At 33.5% G+C, this 15,951-nt stretch overlaps 1 protein-coding gene and 1 long non-coding RNA gene across 6 annotated transcripts in view; one reads left to right on the plus strand and one right to left on the minus strand.

The window, feature by feature from the left end:
• Positions 1 to 15,951, plus strand: part of LOC124368714 (sodium/hydrogen exchanger 9B2-like) — a 68,567-nt gene that overhangs the window by 42,463 nt on the left and 10,153 nt on the right. For all 5 annotated transcript variants that reach the window (XM_046826038.1, XM_046826023.1, XM_046826057.1 and 2 more), the window contains 4 exons: positions 1,428 to 1,610; positions 2,492 to 2,667; positions 8,607 to 8,713; positions 10,284 to 10,448. In XM_046826038.1, coding sequence (XP_046681994.1) covers positions 1,428 to 1,610; positions 2,492 to 2,667; positions 8,607 to 8,713; positions 10,284 to 10,448 — 631 coding nt within the window. The remainder of the gene's footprint in view (positions 1 to 1,427; positions 1,611 to 2,491; positions 2,668 to 8,606; positions 8,714 to 10,283; positions 10,449 to 15,951) is intronic.
• On the minus strand, positions 1,126 to 8,353 carry LOC124368734. Its single transcript, XR_006922997.1, has 3 exons — positions 8,268 to 8,353; positions 2,515 to 2,664; positions 1,126 to 1,628 (listed from the first exon to the last, which is right to left on the minus strand). It is a non-coding gene; the product is annotated as an uncharacterized LOC124368734 (long non-coding RNA).

Here is a 15,951-nt window from a genome sequence, read left to right on the forward strand (position 1 = left end):
GAACTACGATTGGTCAGCTGCTGATTTATTTTGCTTTGTCATTGTAGTCACGTTTCCTAACCAATTTTCAGACGCGTTCGCATTAGTGACTCAATATGTCGTTACCAAGTACATCTTTTCTTTCTGATTCAGAAGTTATTGCTGAATTACTTAATTAAGGCAAGGATAATCAAATAAACATACAAAAGCGAACAGTTATCTGTCAGTATAACAAATATATGGGTGGCGTGGACCAAGCAGACCACTATATTGCTTCCTAAAAATTTCCCCGTAAATCTCTGAAGTAGTGGAGAAAGCTATTTTTCTGGATGTTGGAAGTGGCAATAGTAAATAGCTTTCTCTTGTTCAACACGAATAAACAAAATCATGGAGAAAAAACAATTCAACACAGGAATTTCAGAGAAATCCTTATCACTGAACTTGTAGGCCATGTCCGTAACCCTATGAGTTTGAAGCGGGGTCGTCCTTCATCAGTAGAAAAAGAAGAAAGGCTAAACAAACAACCTCACTTTCTTGCAGCTCATCCAACAAAAAAAAACTAAAGACTATGCTGTTTGTAGCAATAGAAAGGTGCCAGGAGGAAGAAAGGAAACACTTTACTATTGTAAAACCTGTTCAAAAAATCCTGGTCTTCATCCTGCAGAGTGTTTTGAACGATACCATACCATGCTAAAATATAAAACTTATTAGTGTAAGTATCAAATTTTATATCTATATAATATAAATTAGAAATAAATAAAATTATTATACAATATAATAATGTATATACTTTATTGACTTCCAGTTTGCTAAAAATGGGTTTTTACTGAAAATATGCTAAAATAAATACGAGCTGAGGGGGCAGACTAGTGAAAAAAATCCGAGTGGAAAGGGTTAACCTTTGTAGAGTGTTGACTTATGAAGAAAACTGGTCCAAAATGTTTTATGAAAAAAATGCATTTCTTTAATTTTGATGCATTTTTTTGAATGGACTAAACCAGTTTCAAATTGGTTGGCTTTCCCAATATATATATATATATATATATATATATATATATATATATATATATATATATATATGGAAATGGTAAACATTTGAATTAACAACAGAAGGGTTCTATTTATCACTAGGAAATAAGAATCTTATTTATATTCCAAAATTTTATTGTAATTTTTCAGATTCCATTTTTTAAATCTGTAAAATGATGCTATTCTATGAATCTCTGTATACTATCTTCTGTCTTACCTTTTTCTTTTGTTTAACTCTTAATTTTTTGCTATACCTTTTTGTACATACTCTGTCCCTCTTTCCCATATTCTCAGACATTGTATGCTTCATTGTATCTTTGGATCTTAATTTTTGTATTCATCTAAATGATACTAACAATCCTTGATCTGTTTCTTTGCTCAACTTGTACGATCTACATGTTTACACTGTGATGCTCCAGACAGACAGCTATGACTGTGATCTTGATCAAGGCAGGACTAGGACTGGACCCTGCCACCTTGATCAAGTTGTCCTTAGTTGTGGTGAGACTGGGCATGTGTCCATGTACGATAGAGGCTATCACCATCGCTCTTATTGCTGTCTTCCTGCTGGGCTGGCCATGGCTCTGGGCACTTGTCTTGGGGTAAGTTCTCTTGACTGCCTAGTACAGAAAATAAAAAGTGTATTCAGGAAAGTAAGTACTGTTATCATGAAATCATATAGATTAAAGTGTTGAGAATATTCAAAATTTCTTACCGCTCAAAGCTACATGTGCGCAAAACTTGAATCTGTCTGTGTGTCTACTGGTTCTAATTACTCAAAATATGATTTAGAGAATCAAAAAGTTTCAATGATGACATTTTGGTATAAACAAATGCAATATGAAGGATAACCAAAAACTCTTAATATAATTAAGGCCATTACAGAGTCTTCTTAAAATCATTGTCATTGTCCGTCTGTCTGACTGACAACTCTTGATAAAAAGGTACTTCAAACTTGAAACTACTGGTACGTAAGTTCCTCTTGCTCCATGGAATAACTCTATTGATTTTGGGATTAAAGGTAAAAGGGCACACCATCGGCCTGTCTGTCCATCTGTGCGATAACTCTTGATAAAAAGGTACTACATACTTGAAACTTGATACATAAGTTCCTTATGGTCCAAAGAATTCTATTGATTTTTGGATTTAAATTTACAAATGCACTCCATCTGTTTTGTTTGTCCATTTGTGTGATATCTCTTTTGTGTGACATCCTGTCATGTCCTTTGATAATCCATTGTATCAGCTTATTATTATTTACTTTATTGTTAAACCATATGACCGCTCTTAATTTCTAATAAAGAAAGTGGTTCAAATAAATATTTTAATAATTTTTGTGAAAATTATAACCAGATTGTATAAAAGTTATTAAGGTACGCATGAATATATGTTTTTAAGCTATTCAAAAGAATGTTAGAAGAAAAATGCTTGTTTAAAGAATATATTATTTACCATCCTCCTAACAGTATTGTTGCCTTAACAGATTCCTTTTGTGTGCCATCTCACCGGCTGTCGTGGTGCCCACTCTACTGGACCTTAAGGAGCGAGGCTATGGTGAAGACAAAGGTATCCCAACCCTGGTTCTGGCTGCCTGCAGTCTTGACGACATCACCGCCATCTCCATGTTCTCTCTCTTCCTTGGCATGATCTTCAGCACTGGTCAGCAACCATTTCATTTCATTTATTTATCTCATTTACATATATATTCAAGTATGGTGATAATAGAATATAAGAGAAGGTATCCACATGGGCAAAAGCCTGTGTGTGAGAACCGAGTCCATCTTCACACGAGTTTGCAATCACAATATTACTAATTTACAATGTAAATTTTAGAAAAAAATTAAAATTGTACGATTTAAAGATAACTAAATATAACTAATAGTAACATACTCTGTTTTGATGCATATTTACTAAATTCAAGCAGTGTAAAACTAATCATTTAATCACTTATGATAATGAAACTACATGACAAAGATGCAACAACTTCTATTAGATGAAGATATATGGCTATAAGATGTAAGACAACATACAGGATAAGGTTAAAGAGTACACAAGAAACATTATTTTATGAGTTATAAAAAAGGAAAATAAAAAGAGAGAAGGAGAGATTTCATTGCAGATTTCATAGTATTTTTAATTATTTCGAAGTATTATTATTTTGTTACGATTTTGTTAAAAATAATATGGGATGAACTAGGAGTATTGATTAGTTGCTCAGTTCCTTTCAGTTCTGTATTATATTCTTTTTCCCTGTCATAAATTAACATCTGGTGCACTGTTTGTAGTCTTGCACAGTAAGTTTGTTTAACACTTTAACTTTTAGCATCTCACCAAGTGAGATTTACTTGTTCATATCAATTTTTAATACAGAGTCCACAGTCAAACTATTAAAGCTAGATTAGCCTGTTTCTTTTTTTCTTAATCCATCAAAGATATGGTATTGCTGTATGGGGTAGTACAAAAACCATAACTCTAAAAAGAGTACAAATAAAATGAAATAACGTTTTTTTATCTCATTAAAAAAATATCAGAGTGCTAAGGTCTACATCATTTGGAAAGCTGCAGAGATGCTTTCAAATGTCTTAAAATTGTGACAGTTGTTGCTCCATACATACTAGAAGTTGTAATGTATGCTGATGGAAAATGTCTGCTAAGAAACAGAAATATTCATCTTTACAATATCAGAAATATTGAGTAATGGTGGTACCGTCTGAAGTTGTATGAATCTAAACCATCCTACATTGGTAGAAAACTTCAAACAGACTACCACACGAACTGCAACAAAAGTGAACAGCTGCTTTTAGTGAGTACTAAAAGCAGTGCTGAGAGAATGGCTCTTGGACCGACCCTTTTACTGTATTGAAAATTTCTTCAAGGAACTTGTGAGAACTGACCTGAGTCCACCATAAAAATTCAATCTTGAGACTATTAGTAATCTTGATGATTATTAATATACAGGGTCTGTATAATAAGTAACCGAACTGACTTCAGGAAATTTTTTATTGGCAAAATATGTACAATTTTTCTTTAGAAATTTCAAAGTAGTCCCCATTGGAGTCGATAACACGCTGATACCGTATTTTCCAATCCCTGAACGCTCCCTGGAAGTCGGCAACCTCGATGTTGTCTAGAGCCCTCGTCGTAGCACGTTGAACGTTTTCCAGAGTCCCGAACCGCGTCCCCTTAAGGTGCCTCTTGATCTTGGGGAACAAAAAGAAGTCCGGTGGTGCCATATCCGGGCTGTAAGGAGGCTGTGGCAACATTGCCCTCGACTGTTTTGCCAACTGTTCGGTGACGAGCAGGCAGGTGTGCGACGGTACATTGTCGTGATGGAGAATCCACGAATCGGCAATCTCCGGACGGACTCGGTGGACCCGGGCGGTTAGTCGACGGAGCACCTCTCTGTAGTACTGGCCGTTTACAGTTTGACCGGGTGGCACAAACTCTTTGTGAACAATGCCTTTCACGTCAAAGAAAGCAATGAGCATCGACTTCACCTTCGATTTGCTCATGTGCACTTTTTTCGGTCGTGGTGACGCCGGTGTGTGCCACTCCGAACTCTGCCGCTTCGTCTCAGGATCGTATTCAAAAACCACGTCTCGTCTCCTGTAATAACGTGGTTGAAAAACTCTGGTTCGGTTTGCAGTCGATCAAGGATTTCCGAAGCGACAGCAACACGATGCTTCTTTTGCTCATCAGTCAGGTGTTTGGGTACCAGCTTCGCGCAGATTTTCCTCATGCCCAGATTGTTCTTAATAATGTTTTGAACGGTCATCTTAACAATTCCGACCTCATCTGCGATAGCCCGAATGCTCAGACGACGATCACTGTTCAACACATCACGCACTTTTTGCACATTTGTGTCCGTGTGACTCGTTGATGGAGGACCGACGCGCTGTTTGTCATGGAAGTCATCGCGGCCCTCCCGGAAATTTTTGTGCCACTGAAACACCTGAGTTCTGGACAGAGCATCCTCACCGTAAGCCTCTTGAATCATTTGAAGAGTTTCCGTGGCCGTTTTCTTGAGTTTGACAAAAAAATTTAATGCTAAAACGTTGCTCGATCGTACTCTCCATTTTCACTCCGACGGGGTAACTGAACATGTACTCCGCTCTCGCTCGATACTAACTCTCCAAGCGCTTGGAGGCAACTGCTGCAGCCCGGTTCCCTTTCACTAGACCCCCCACCACCACTACAGCACCAGATACCGGTTAGCAGACGCTTCGACGGAGCGGGGCAGGCTCAGTCCGGTTACTTATTATACAGACCCTGTATATGATTCTTATCCTGGTTAGTTAATCTCCTAGTATTGCAAAGTGGAAACAATCAGTGAAGGAGACAGAAATGAAACATGAAAGGAATGATAGAAATAGTCAAAGTAGCTAAAAGCCAAAATACTCTGATATAAATATTAAAATACAAAATCCAACCACTTTTTAATTTACTAAATGTCCACATGTGGAATGAGTGGAGAGACAGATTATCTGGCTTCTGTAGCCCTGGTGGTATATTTGATCCTTCTACTACTCACTTGGGACTTATGAGAGTATGGGCAGTCCCCCTTCTACTACGTGTTCTGCAAATGTATCACCAATATTAAAGACATATAAGTTAAAGTATTCAATTATATGAGTTAATTAAATTATTGTTATTTAACATCACACGTAACATTTCTATCAATTAGTGCAAAGAGAACTTAGATTGGAGAAATAAATGAAGAAAGTGTTATTATAATTAACCTTTTGTACTCCATAAGTGAACTGAGTCTGGCATCGCAAATTTCCCATTCTACTCCAATTCAAAACTTAGTCTGACATTGGGTTTTAATTAGTTTATTCCAGTTTTAAATTCATATTGTATGCATTTCAGTAATGTTATGAATTGTTTAGTTTCGCTCTGTAATCTAGTTTGCAGTGGATTTTTGTAATTAATAATTGTTTATAACCACATCATCCACTACTATCATGTGTCACACAATATACAGTCATATGTCATGAGCGGTTTTTTTACTGCAATTCCGTTTATACATTTAATTTTTTAGTATTTTTAAATGTGAATATTTTTGGGATAAAAATAATATTTGTCTCTTACAGATAAGTTATACTTGAATTATAATCAAGTGTTGTGAAATGGCTTATCGTGACCATGTGGATGACGCTGACATTGAAAATCTGCTTTTTCTGTCTTGGAATTAATTCCAATACTTATTTTGATAAATAACGCACTAAAGAAATGCTGTCATCGAGTACTACAGTGAAAGTGTTTTTCATAGACATGTACAAACGCTAGTAATTTAGATTATCATTAGACGTATTTTTCCGTACGTAAAATGTTCATAACTTGTAAGAACACATAAATATTTTATACCTAAAACTGAAGACTGCAAGAAAATGCGCACCATTAGGTAATTTGAGTATTTTAAGGCATAGTTTTATTTTATCTAAGTATTTTAAGGCCTAGCTTGATTTTATTCGTGTATTGGCCTTCCACAACATCATATTTATGACATCATCTTTGCTATATCATCTATTTTATTCAATAAAAATTCTATTCATATTCAAAAAGTACTAAAACAATTCATTCTTTTCAGGAATAATTTTTGCTTCTGATTTAATATTCGATGAAATCAATATTTATTTTATCCATTGTAAATAAAGATATAACAACAATATTTTTAATTTAATTTTTAAATCCTAAATACTAACAGTTAAGTAAAATCTTATTTCATTGCTCATCAGGATGTTCTGAATACTTATATATTTTAAGTAATAACATATTTAATAATCTAAGGCCTGACAATATTTGTTTGATACCTATGTTAAAAACTAGGTTTTAATTGGAGCTTAGGGTGTAACCGGATACCAAACAAATAGAATTCAAAGTTAATAAAGCAATTATAAATTAGATTTCTAGTAAGTTTATGTTCCATAAGAAATATTATTGATAGAAGAAAAGTATGATTTTAACAGATCAAAACCTGTCAAATTTAAATTTCAAATGGTTTGTGGCAAGATAGGTAAGCGGAAATTTATGTATATCACAAACAGCTGATAAAGCAAAACAGATGTTATGTTTTTCATCACACGTAAGTCTAAAATAATTAATAAAACAAAGGATAAAATAATTTCATACTGAAATCAATTCGAGCTATTTGATTATAATAATCAATAAAGAAATTTGAAAATATTGGCTATAATAACTAACACCAAACTAAAAAATATTATTTTGGGTTTGAGGCTGAAAGGCTGAGGACCTCTGGTATGTAGACCCCAGTTTGTGAGCACTGGAGGGTTGTAGCAGATTTCTCAGCCTTCTTCCTTCAGGTCACAGGAGTGAACATGAAAGGACATGCATTCATCTCTCAGTAAAAGAAGCATATGTACTCATAAAAGTTGTTAAATTTTATTTCTAAGTCAAAACAAGTGAGATTGGTGAATGAAATTATGTTTAATTTCCAAATATAAAAATTTGAAGTGAAGCAAGAGAAGTTATAACCTTGACATGACATATTGGTGAGTACAGTGTTTTAGTGATTGGACCTCATGGTAATTACTTTCCAACCATATTATAAATTGATCTAAAATCAAAGAAGTAAAGAAGTACAAACAATAATTTGCAGTTGAGAGAAATTATTAACAAACTCAATAACATTGGTTTTAAATAAATGTAAAGTAACATATTTTAAAATGGTATTATATTTTCCTATGGTTTATTACTTTTTTTACACCAACACAGTCTACTTTTCATAGATTCTCTGTAGTTTAATAATTAATTTGGTTAAATGAGGAATGATATTTAAAGAAGTATAAATGGTATTACTAATTTTATTGATTTCACAAAATTGTTGTACAACATTAAACAACAGAACATTTAATTTCTGTTAAATAAAATTCATTGATATAATGTAGACAACAATGATGCAATAAGTCAAAAATAGAAAAAAATGTTGATTCACGGAATAAGAGATATTTATTTATCAATATAGTGAGTCAATTATTTTTATCTATTTTGTATGTACTTTGTTAATTACACAAACCATACTAATAGAGTACTGCTCAGCATTTAGTATGGATAAACCATGTTGTATGTTACAAAAACTGGAACATTTCATTTGGAGATCTGGTATCTACCTTCTTCTTATGTGCCAAACCCCAAGAAAGAAGGTTAAGCATTCGGATGCATTTAGAAAATTAAAACAAAAACATGTCGATGAACGTACTGAACAGTTAAAACTTTTTATGCCAAAAAGTGAAACATACCTAAACCCAGCACCATAGGTAGGAGAAGCACAGACTATTTGTATCACATTGCAGCACAGATATACAGCTGAAACACATTGTACACAGGAAAATGGGTGGGGGGAATAAGCAGATATCTTCCTCCTTATCTTTAATTCTTATCTCAAAGTCATTGTGTCGTCCAAATATTATTGTATGAGATTTTTCTATTTAAAAAATTTGTTAAGGTTTCCAACTCATTCTTTAAAAATATTTTTAGCTGAATTTTAATCTTATATAAAGTTCACAATTTTTATATTAATTGTATTTTAGGTTAGACATATTTAGTTCATAAATCACCATCATGGTGTTTTACTATAGGTGACTTGACTCATCAAATTCTACAAGGACCTACAGATATCCTGGTGGGATTAGTGTCAGGGATCCTGTGGGGGATTGTGTCCGGCAGCTTACCTCATCGGGATGATGTAAGTTTGGAGGGACTTAATTTTTAGTTAGTTTTACTGGTCCTAACTTAATCAATAAAAAATAAACAGCTCAATCCTTTGCAGTTGAATTTGGATCTAAATGTTGTATCTCACAACCGAAATGGACCATATGTGTGTGCCACCACAAATGTGTAATGTCAAGTCAGCTTTACACTGTCTCTACAGCTACAAGGCCCGCATGAGCCCAGGTTTGGATATACTTCGACTTCTTTATTAATTTTTGTATGATTGATTCTAACCACCTGTTCTGTGCTGTTCCCTATCAAGAAACATTATAAACCAACTCAGCAACACATTATTTGCTATATTTTAACAACTGATATATTTATAACCATATAGTTCTAAATTTTTAGTCACCATTCTTAAACATAGTATTCAATTGTCAATAATAAAGTAGGTCTTAATTATAATTAACTATTGCTTATAAATATGATTTATCTTCAAAAATAATCAGGAATATGTTAGAAAGTGATCCGGAAAATTGGTACTTTATAGAGATTGAAGTTAATTGCCACCACAACCTTGAACTGTAAGCTTTGCAAGTAATGAAGGCTCGATCACTTTCACCCACATGTAGGTGTGGGATAGTTACATTTTAATTGTTCAATAATATACAATTTTAAACACTAAACATTACGTAATGTTTTATTTTCTCAAATATACCAAAAAATCCAATGTGTTAGTTTATTTTTAAAGCTTAAAGCAATAAACGTGTGCTTTATCATAAGTTAATAAAATAACACAGGAAACAGTTCCAGTGAAGTATTTAATGTTTTTATGCCTAAAAGCATTACATTATTATGATTTAAAATGATTAAATAATGTAAATTCTTTGTATAGCAATTCTATATCCAGATTTAACTATATCCGGCCTACCATGTCACCACATCAGGTTGGATATCACAGGTTTTACTGTAAACTGAGGTTTGGCAACCTGATGACTTGGGTCCCTGATAAATGTAAAATCTTTTCTTTCTTTCTGGATACTAGTTAGTCGCTTGTATCAAAAGACAGATTACTTATTATTTCTAAATTGTCATTTATCTGGTTTGAAATGAAATGAAAAATGACTTTATTAGAGGCGAAGTTAGGACTATAAAGTCCTCTCTACCACTTAACCTCATACAAATTAAACTAACATATATGTATACATTTATAACTAAAACGTAGTCTATTTATTTACATTATGTATTAAATGAATCTTAAAATAAAGCAATCATCAATAATTAATGTAACTATAAAAATGTACAATAATATCGCAAGACACGCACTCGCATTCATTCAACTTGCATGCAATTGCCCTAAGTACCGCACACCAAAGCCGCCAACCGCTATACCCCCTGAGCCCCCAGCATCAAGGCCCTGACCTCCGCCCCAAAGCGAGCGCGCTTATCAATGGCTCACACCATCTGAGTTCATAAATCAGATTGCTTTGTTCATTGTTTGTTTACATTTCTAAGTTTAAATAGATCCAATGATGCAGTTGTCTTATACAATGTTCTATAAATGTTTTTATCGACACACAAAATCCACTGATTCAATGCTCCAGGACTTGGCTGTATGGAAGAGGTCAGCCATGGTGGGAATAGGTGGTCTGTGTGCTATACTAGGAGCTCCGAAAGCAGGTTTCCCCAGCGCTGGACCTCTTGCCTGTGTTACTATTGCCTTCGTTGCTTCAGTGTGCTGGAAGACCCAAGGTCCCATGTCTAACAAGGTATTACAACAGCTGATAAATAACCTTAAAAATATTTCTACTTACTCATATTTTATCTTACTTACTATTATTTTATTTTATTTTAAGTTTAAAATTAATTAAAATTAAACTTCTTGAAAAGAATAAAGTTCTGTGTTCCAAAATATGTGAAATAAGTTCAACCCGTAGTGAATTAAGTAAAGAAACTGTAGTAAAAATTTGCAGAAAAATGTAACAACTGATACACGGACAAGGAAACAATATTCTGCCACCCTCAACTGTTAGTTCAGTCTACTTTAGCGATTATAAAAACATTTCCATTCATCCCTCAAGCTGTTAGTAGTGCATCAGTTACAGATAACAATGTCAGCATTGTTGCAGTAGGAGAATACAAACTGATTTTCACATGTCTCCATTGAAAGAAATGGAGACCCACATTTGCATTGGTGGGTTTTATAGCTTTTCCTGTTTAAGGGAACCCACCACCTATTGCCTCTAACCTCACTTGCATTTCCAGTTCCTTTACTGAACTCAGTAATAAAGGATTGTTTTTACTACACAAACGTTTTAACACAAATTGATTTGATCACATTTTAAGAAATTATTTTGGGAAAAAAGGAGGTACTTTATAATATTTCAAGTTATAATAGTAGTTTCTTGGCTTTCCATAATTCTTCATTTCCTAAATTATTTAAGAATTTATTTACTTACGTGGAGCTTTTCAAAAATTTGTTGTTAATGTTTTGCCATTGTTTTGTTTATCTGTTTCTTTGACAAGCCATTGTTACTCATCTTCATTCTGTTTTTTCATACTTATTCATTTTAAATAATGTATTTTGTACATTTTAGGCCTGTCATTACATGCAGGCTTTATTTATGCAATACTAGCTGTATCCCGCGTCTTCGTAAGCTTTGCCCGTGTATGTGCACTTCTGGTTCAAGTGAATTATATTTCCAGTGCCAATGTCGAGTTTGCCTTGTTGCCACGATCAAGAGAATCTGTGTATGTTTATAGCCATCATACACTTACATGTAATTTATTATAAAGTGGTCTAATACTCAAACTTTAAGTTCAATCAGAAATGTATCTTCAAGACAAATATACATCATAACTTCAATATAGTGTTTGGTTATTTAATATACATAACTGTCTCGTAATTGCAGTTTTTAGTGTGCAGGCGCTTTGAAAACTTGTATCTTTTGCAGCACTGCTTGGTGGCGAATTACATCAATGGGCATAGTATATAAACCTTCTCTGTGGAAAAATACATATACATACAAATTTTCATAATGGTCGGTTAAATAGTTTACGATTCCATAAAGGACAAACACACAAACATTCATTTTTATATATATAGATAGATGATAGGATTATAACATTCTGTATCCGTTTTCTCCTGAACTTTCGTGTGTATATTGTTTTGACATGGACACTCTTGTGTAAAATGAAACAGTAACAGTTAGTTCTTCGACCTTCTTGAAGAAAGCATTATCAATTCCATATTCGTATTGTACTATTTTACATCGTGATTTTTTACTTATTTTTGCAATTTTCTTTTTTACTATTTGATGAAGTTTGGTAAAGGAGGAAAATCAAACTTATAATCTGGAATACCGTTTTGATGCTGAAATATATCATCAACCCATTGGGATAGTAGTTATTTAAGCCTCAGCAATCCTGGTGGCAGCAATTAATTTTTCAAGAAAATGTAAGAGTTTTGTTGTACCTTAATAACGTGTTTTTGTTTATGGTAGATTAATGAAATTTGATACATTGTTTCAAATAAATGTTTCTTTATATTATTATATAAAATTTTTATTAACAAAACATTTGATTTAAAAACTTTTTATGTATTAAAACAAGTTTTTACAAAAAAAGGCAAATGATAAACAAAAACAAGACTTATCTTTAAGGTGTTTTTTAATAGTCCATAAATTTTTAAAACAAGGAAAATTAATAAACTACATATCTAAAAATTCTAAAATAGAACAAAAATACTGTAAAATCTCACTACCGTGATTGTTTAAATTATTTAATGCAAAAGTCTGTAACTTTATTCTTTGTGTATCTTTAAATAAAGCTATCTTTATTTATTTATTAAATTAAATAACTCCTGCTTGACATTCCAAAAAACACATATCCACTCATGGAATTAATGCCACTTGAACTTATACTAGCTCTAGTCAATTTCACATTCATTGCACGTTCAAAATGAGAAAAACAAACAACAATGCCATCAAGTGATGATTGTGTGTTAAGTCTGCTTTCCAACTATAATACTATGTCATTAGTAGTAAACATTCATAATAAATGAAATTAACATTTAGACTTTCACTATTTATAATATTTTTAATTTTTTTTTAATAACTGTTATGTTTAGCCTTTGATATAGATTGCTTACAAACCTTACTAAAACTTTAAACTACCTGGAAAGACCAAGACTTCAAAGTTTACCATTACCAGTTCCTGAAGCATATGATGTTGGTGGTTAGCTGGTAAGTACATTAGTTGCCATAGAAGACATCTGACATTAGCATTTTAGCTTCCTGTCATGTTAAAATCTTATTTATTAAAGTATGAAAATGACTGATAATTACTGACTTTGTGATAATAAAACCCCGTCTAAACTATAAAACTACAACCTTCACCAGTGACACTGGACATTTGCCCAATAACTGACCAGTTGTTAGAAGAAAGAGGGGGGAGTCAAAACTTTAAAATACTCCAGTACAATACAGTCCTATAACTAAACCCCCACAAAACAATTATGATGAGAAAGTGCATACAGAAGAGATTTTTTAGCCAGAAACCCCAGGAAAGAAAGCAAATTCAAAAGAAAGTACAAAACCAGAGTATTTTTGGATTTTCTCCATCCTGCAAACAGACTGATTGCAAAATCAACATATTAAACCAAAATTTTCAAAGACTAAAGAAAAATGTGAATAGGCTAACCCGTTTTCTTAAAGACATCCATCCTAATATATTGATACATACAGAACATGGGTTACAAGAGGAGATTTTGTGTAACATCAGAATCCCTGACTTCTCTTAAGTTGCCTATATCAGTAGAACTAACCAAACAAAAGGTGGAGTAACAATATATGTGGATGAAAACCTAGTACACGTCCCAGAATCCATTCCTGTTACAGAATATTGTGAAGGACTTAACTGTGAAATAGTTATGAGCTGAAACTGAGTAAAAACAACTATATGTAGTAAGTGTATACAGGTCTCCTTCTGGCAGCTTAAATCAGGCACTTCATCTAATCTCAAGGATGCTTGAAGACACAAAGAATCATCATATCCTGATATTTGGTGACATAAATGTTGACTGTTTAAAGCATGACCAGGATCACAAAACTTGACAATGTCTTAATTTGTCACAATAAAGAGGTTAATTCTGCCTCATACCAGGATTACCTCAAATTCAAGATCAGCAGTTGACTGCATCTGTTCAAACTTTCAAAGCAATCACCTCAAACATAAGGTTTTCACAGTGGCTTATCTGACCATACTACACAACTGTGCGGTCAAGCTTATAGTTAGCTCCGGAATTTCTGCAGGTCTGAAAGGGAATGAAATGAAGTTTTTGTGAAGACAATCTTACCACTTTAAATTCTATTAATACTACTTGAGGAAAATTGGGAAGAGGTACTCAAAGCTCCAACAACAGAAGAAGCCTATACTAAATTTATAAAAATAGTAACTATGGCCCTTGAACAATCATGCCCCCTAAAAAAGTTTGACCAAAAAAGAAAGTGAAGAATATTCATTGTACCGATAGAAAGGCTTGCAGTATGAAAGAAAACTACCTCAAAATTCTGATGAAATATGAACAATCTAACTATGGTCAAGATAAAATTGACCTAGCCACTGCTAAAAAAGACTACGGTCTTAGACTGAGAGAGTCAAGAAAAGAGTGTTCAGCCAATTTCTTAAACAATGCGGAAGATAAAACTAATGCCTTGTGACAACTATTAAATAATGAGAGAATGGAAAAAATGCATCACAAGATAAGTTGAAGCTAGAAATCAAGGGAAAGCAAGAAGACTACTCATATTCCGTAGCTAAACACATGAATTATTTTTTCACCAGCATCGCAAAGAGACCACTGAACAACAATCCTGAATCAACCAATAGTACACTTCAGAACCAAATACTGGATATGACTTACTCTTCTTTCAAAATACAAACTCAGTAGATATAATATTATTAAAAATCTCAAACCTAAAACCTCTGCAGTACCAGATAACATTTCCACGACATTTTTAAATTACTGCAGTGATTCTCTTACAACACCCCTTACAAATATAATTAAGAAATCCCTCAGTCAGGGTCAGAGCATTAAAATTGGCAAAAGTGATCTCATATACAAGCAGTAGTAAAACAGAAGTGAATAGTTACAGACAAATTTCAATAATATTGACCAGCTCTAAATTTTTAGAGAAAAAAGTACTAAGCAGACTTTTAGACCACTGTGAGCACTATAACTAATAACTGACAAGCAACAATCATTAAAGGGAAATCTACCACCATAGCCCTGACCAACTTTGCTGACTTTGTATTTGATAACCTTAAAGAAGGGAACTTGTTACAACCCTTTTCCTAGACTTGAGCAAAGCATTTGATTGCCTGGGACATGATCTCATGCTGTACAAGTTAGAAAAGTTGGGAATCAAAGACATAGCTCAAATGTAATTCAAAAGCTATCTATAAAACCGGAGGTTTTTTTTTTCTTTTTTTTTTTTTTCTTTTTTGTAGAGATAAAACAAAATGGGGCTCAGATGTTAACAGGTAACTCTCAGCCAATCTTAGGGATCTCTACCCTTAAACCAAGGAGTACCTCAGTGGTCAGTACTAGGACCAATATTACCAATACTGTTTACAAATGACTTACCTAAATACCTTGAAACTTTCTGCACAAGTCTGATGTATGCTGTGACACTACATTACTCTTGAGTGGGGAAAAAACAGATAATCTTGATATTAAATGTTGCAAAACATTTAACATAGCCTATCAATATTGCCACGAATGATCTTGTAGTAAACCCAGAGAAGACAAACCAACTAGCTTTTAGGAGAAGATCCGATGAAGTCCCAGCAATTCCTGAAGTGGACAGAAAACCCCAAGTAAAGTTTCTGGGAGTCATTGTTGATGAGAGCCTCTCTTGGTCACAGCACATGACAATCTCCTTCCTAAACTTAACTCATCACTTTATGTGATAAAGCGTATAAAATCAATAAGTAATATAACTACTGCAAAAGTAGCTTATAACTCTCTGAAACACACCTTAGATATGGACTAGTGGTACAGAAGAAACCTCAGCAAGTAACCTCCAGAGAGTATTGGTGTTGCAAAAGTGGACTTATCAGAGCTAGGCTTCAGGGAAAGTTGTAAAGAAGCATTTATAAGTATTAAGATCATGGCTGTAGTAAACCTCTACATAAAAAAGTTCTAATGTATTCTGTTGGACAAGCTTTAACACAATGTAGAGATCTTCATGACTACAACACCCAACATAG

The sequence above is a fragment of the Homalodisca vitripennis genome, chromosome 1 (genome assembly GCF_021130785.1).
Source record: "Homalodisca vitripennis isolate AUS2020 chromosome 1, UT_GWSS_2.1, whole genome shotgun sequence".
Classification (NCBI taxonomy): domain Eukaryota; kingdom Metazoa; phylum Arthropoda; class Insecta; order Hemiptera; family Cicadellidae; genus Homalodisca; species Homalodisca vitripennis.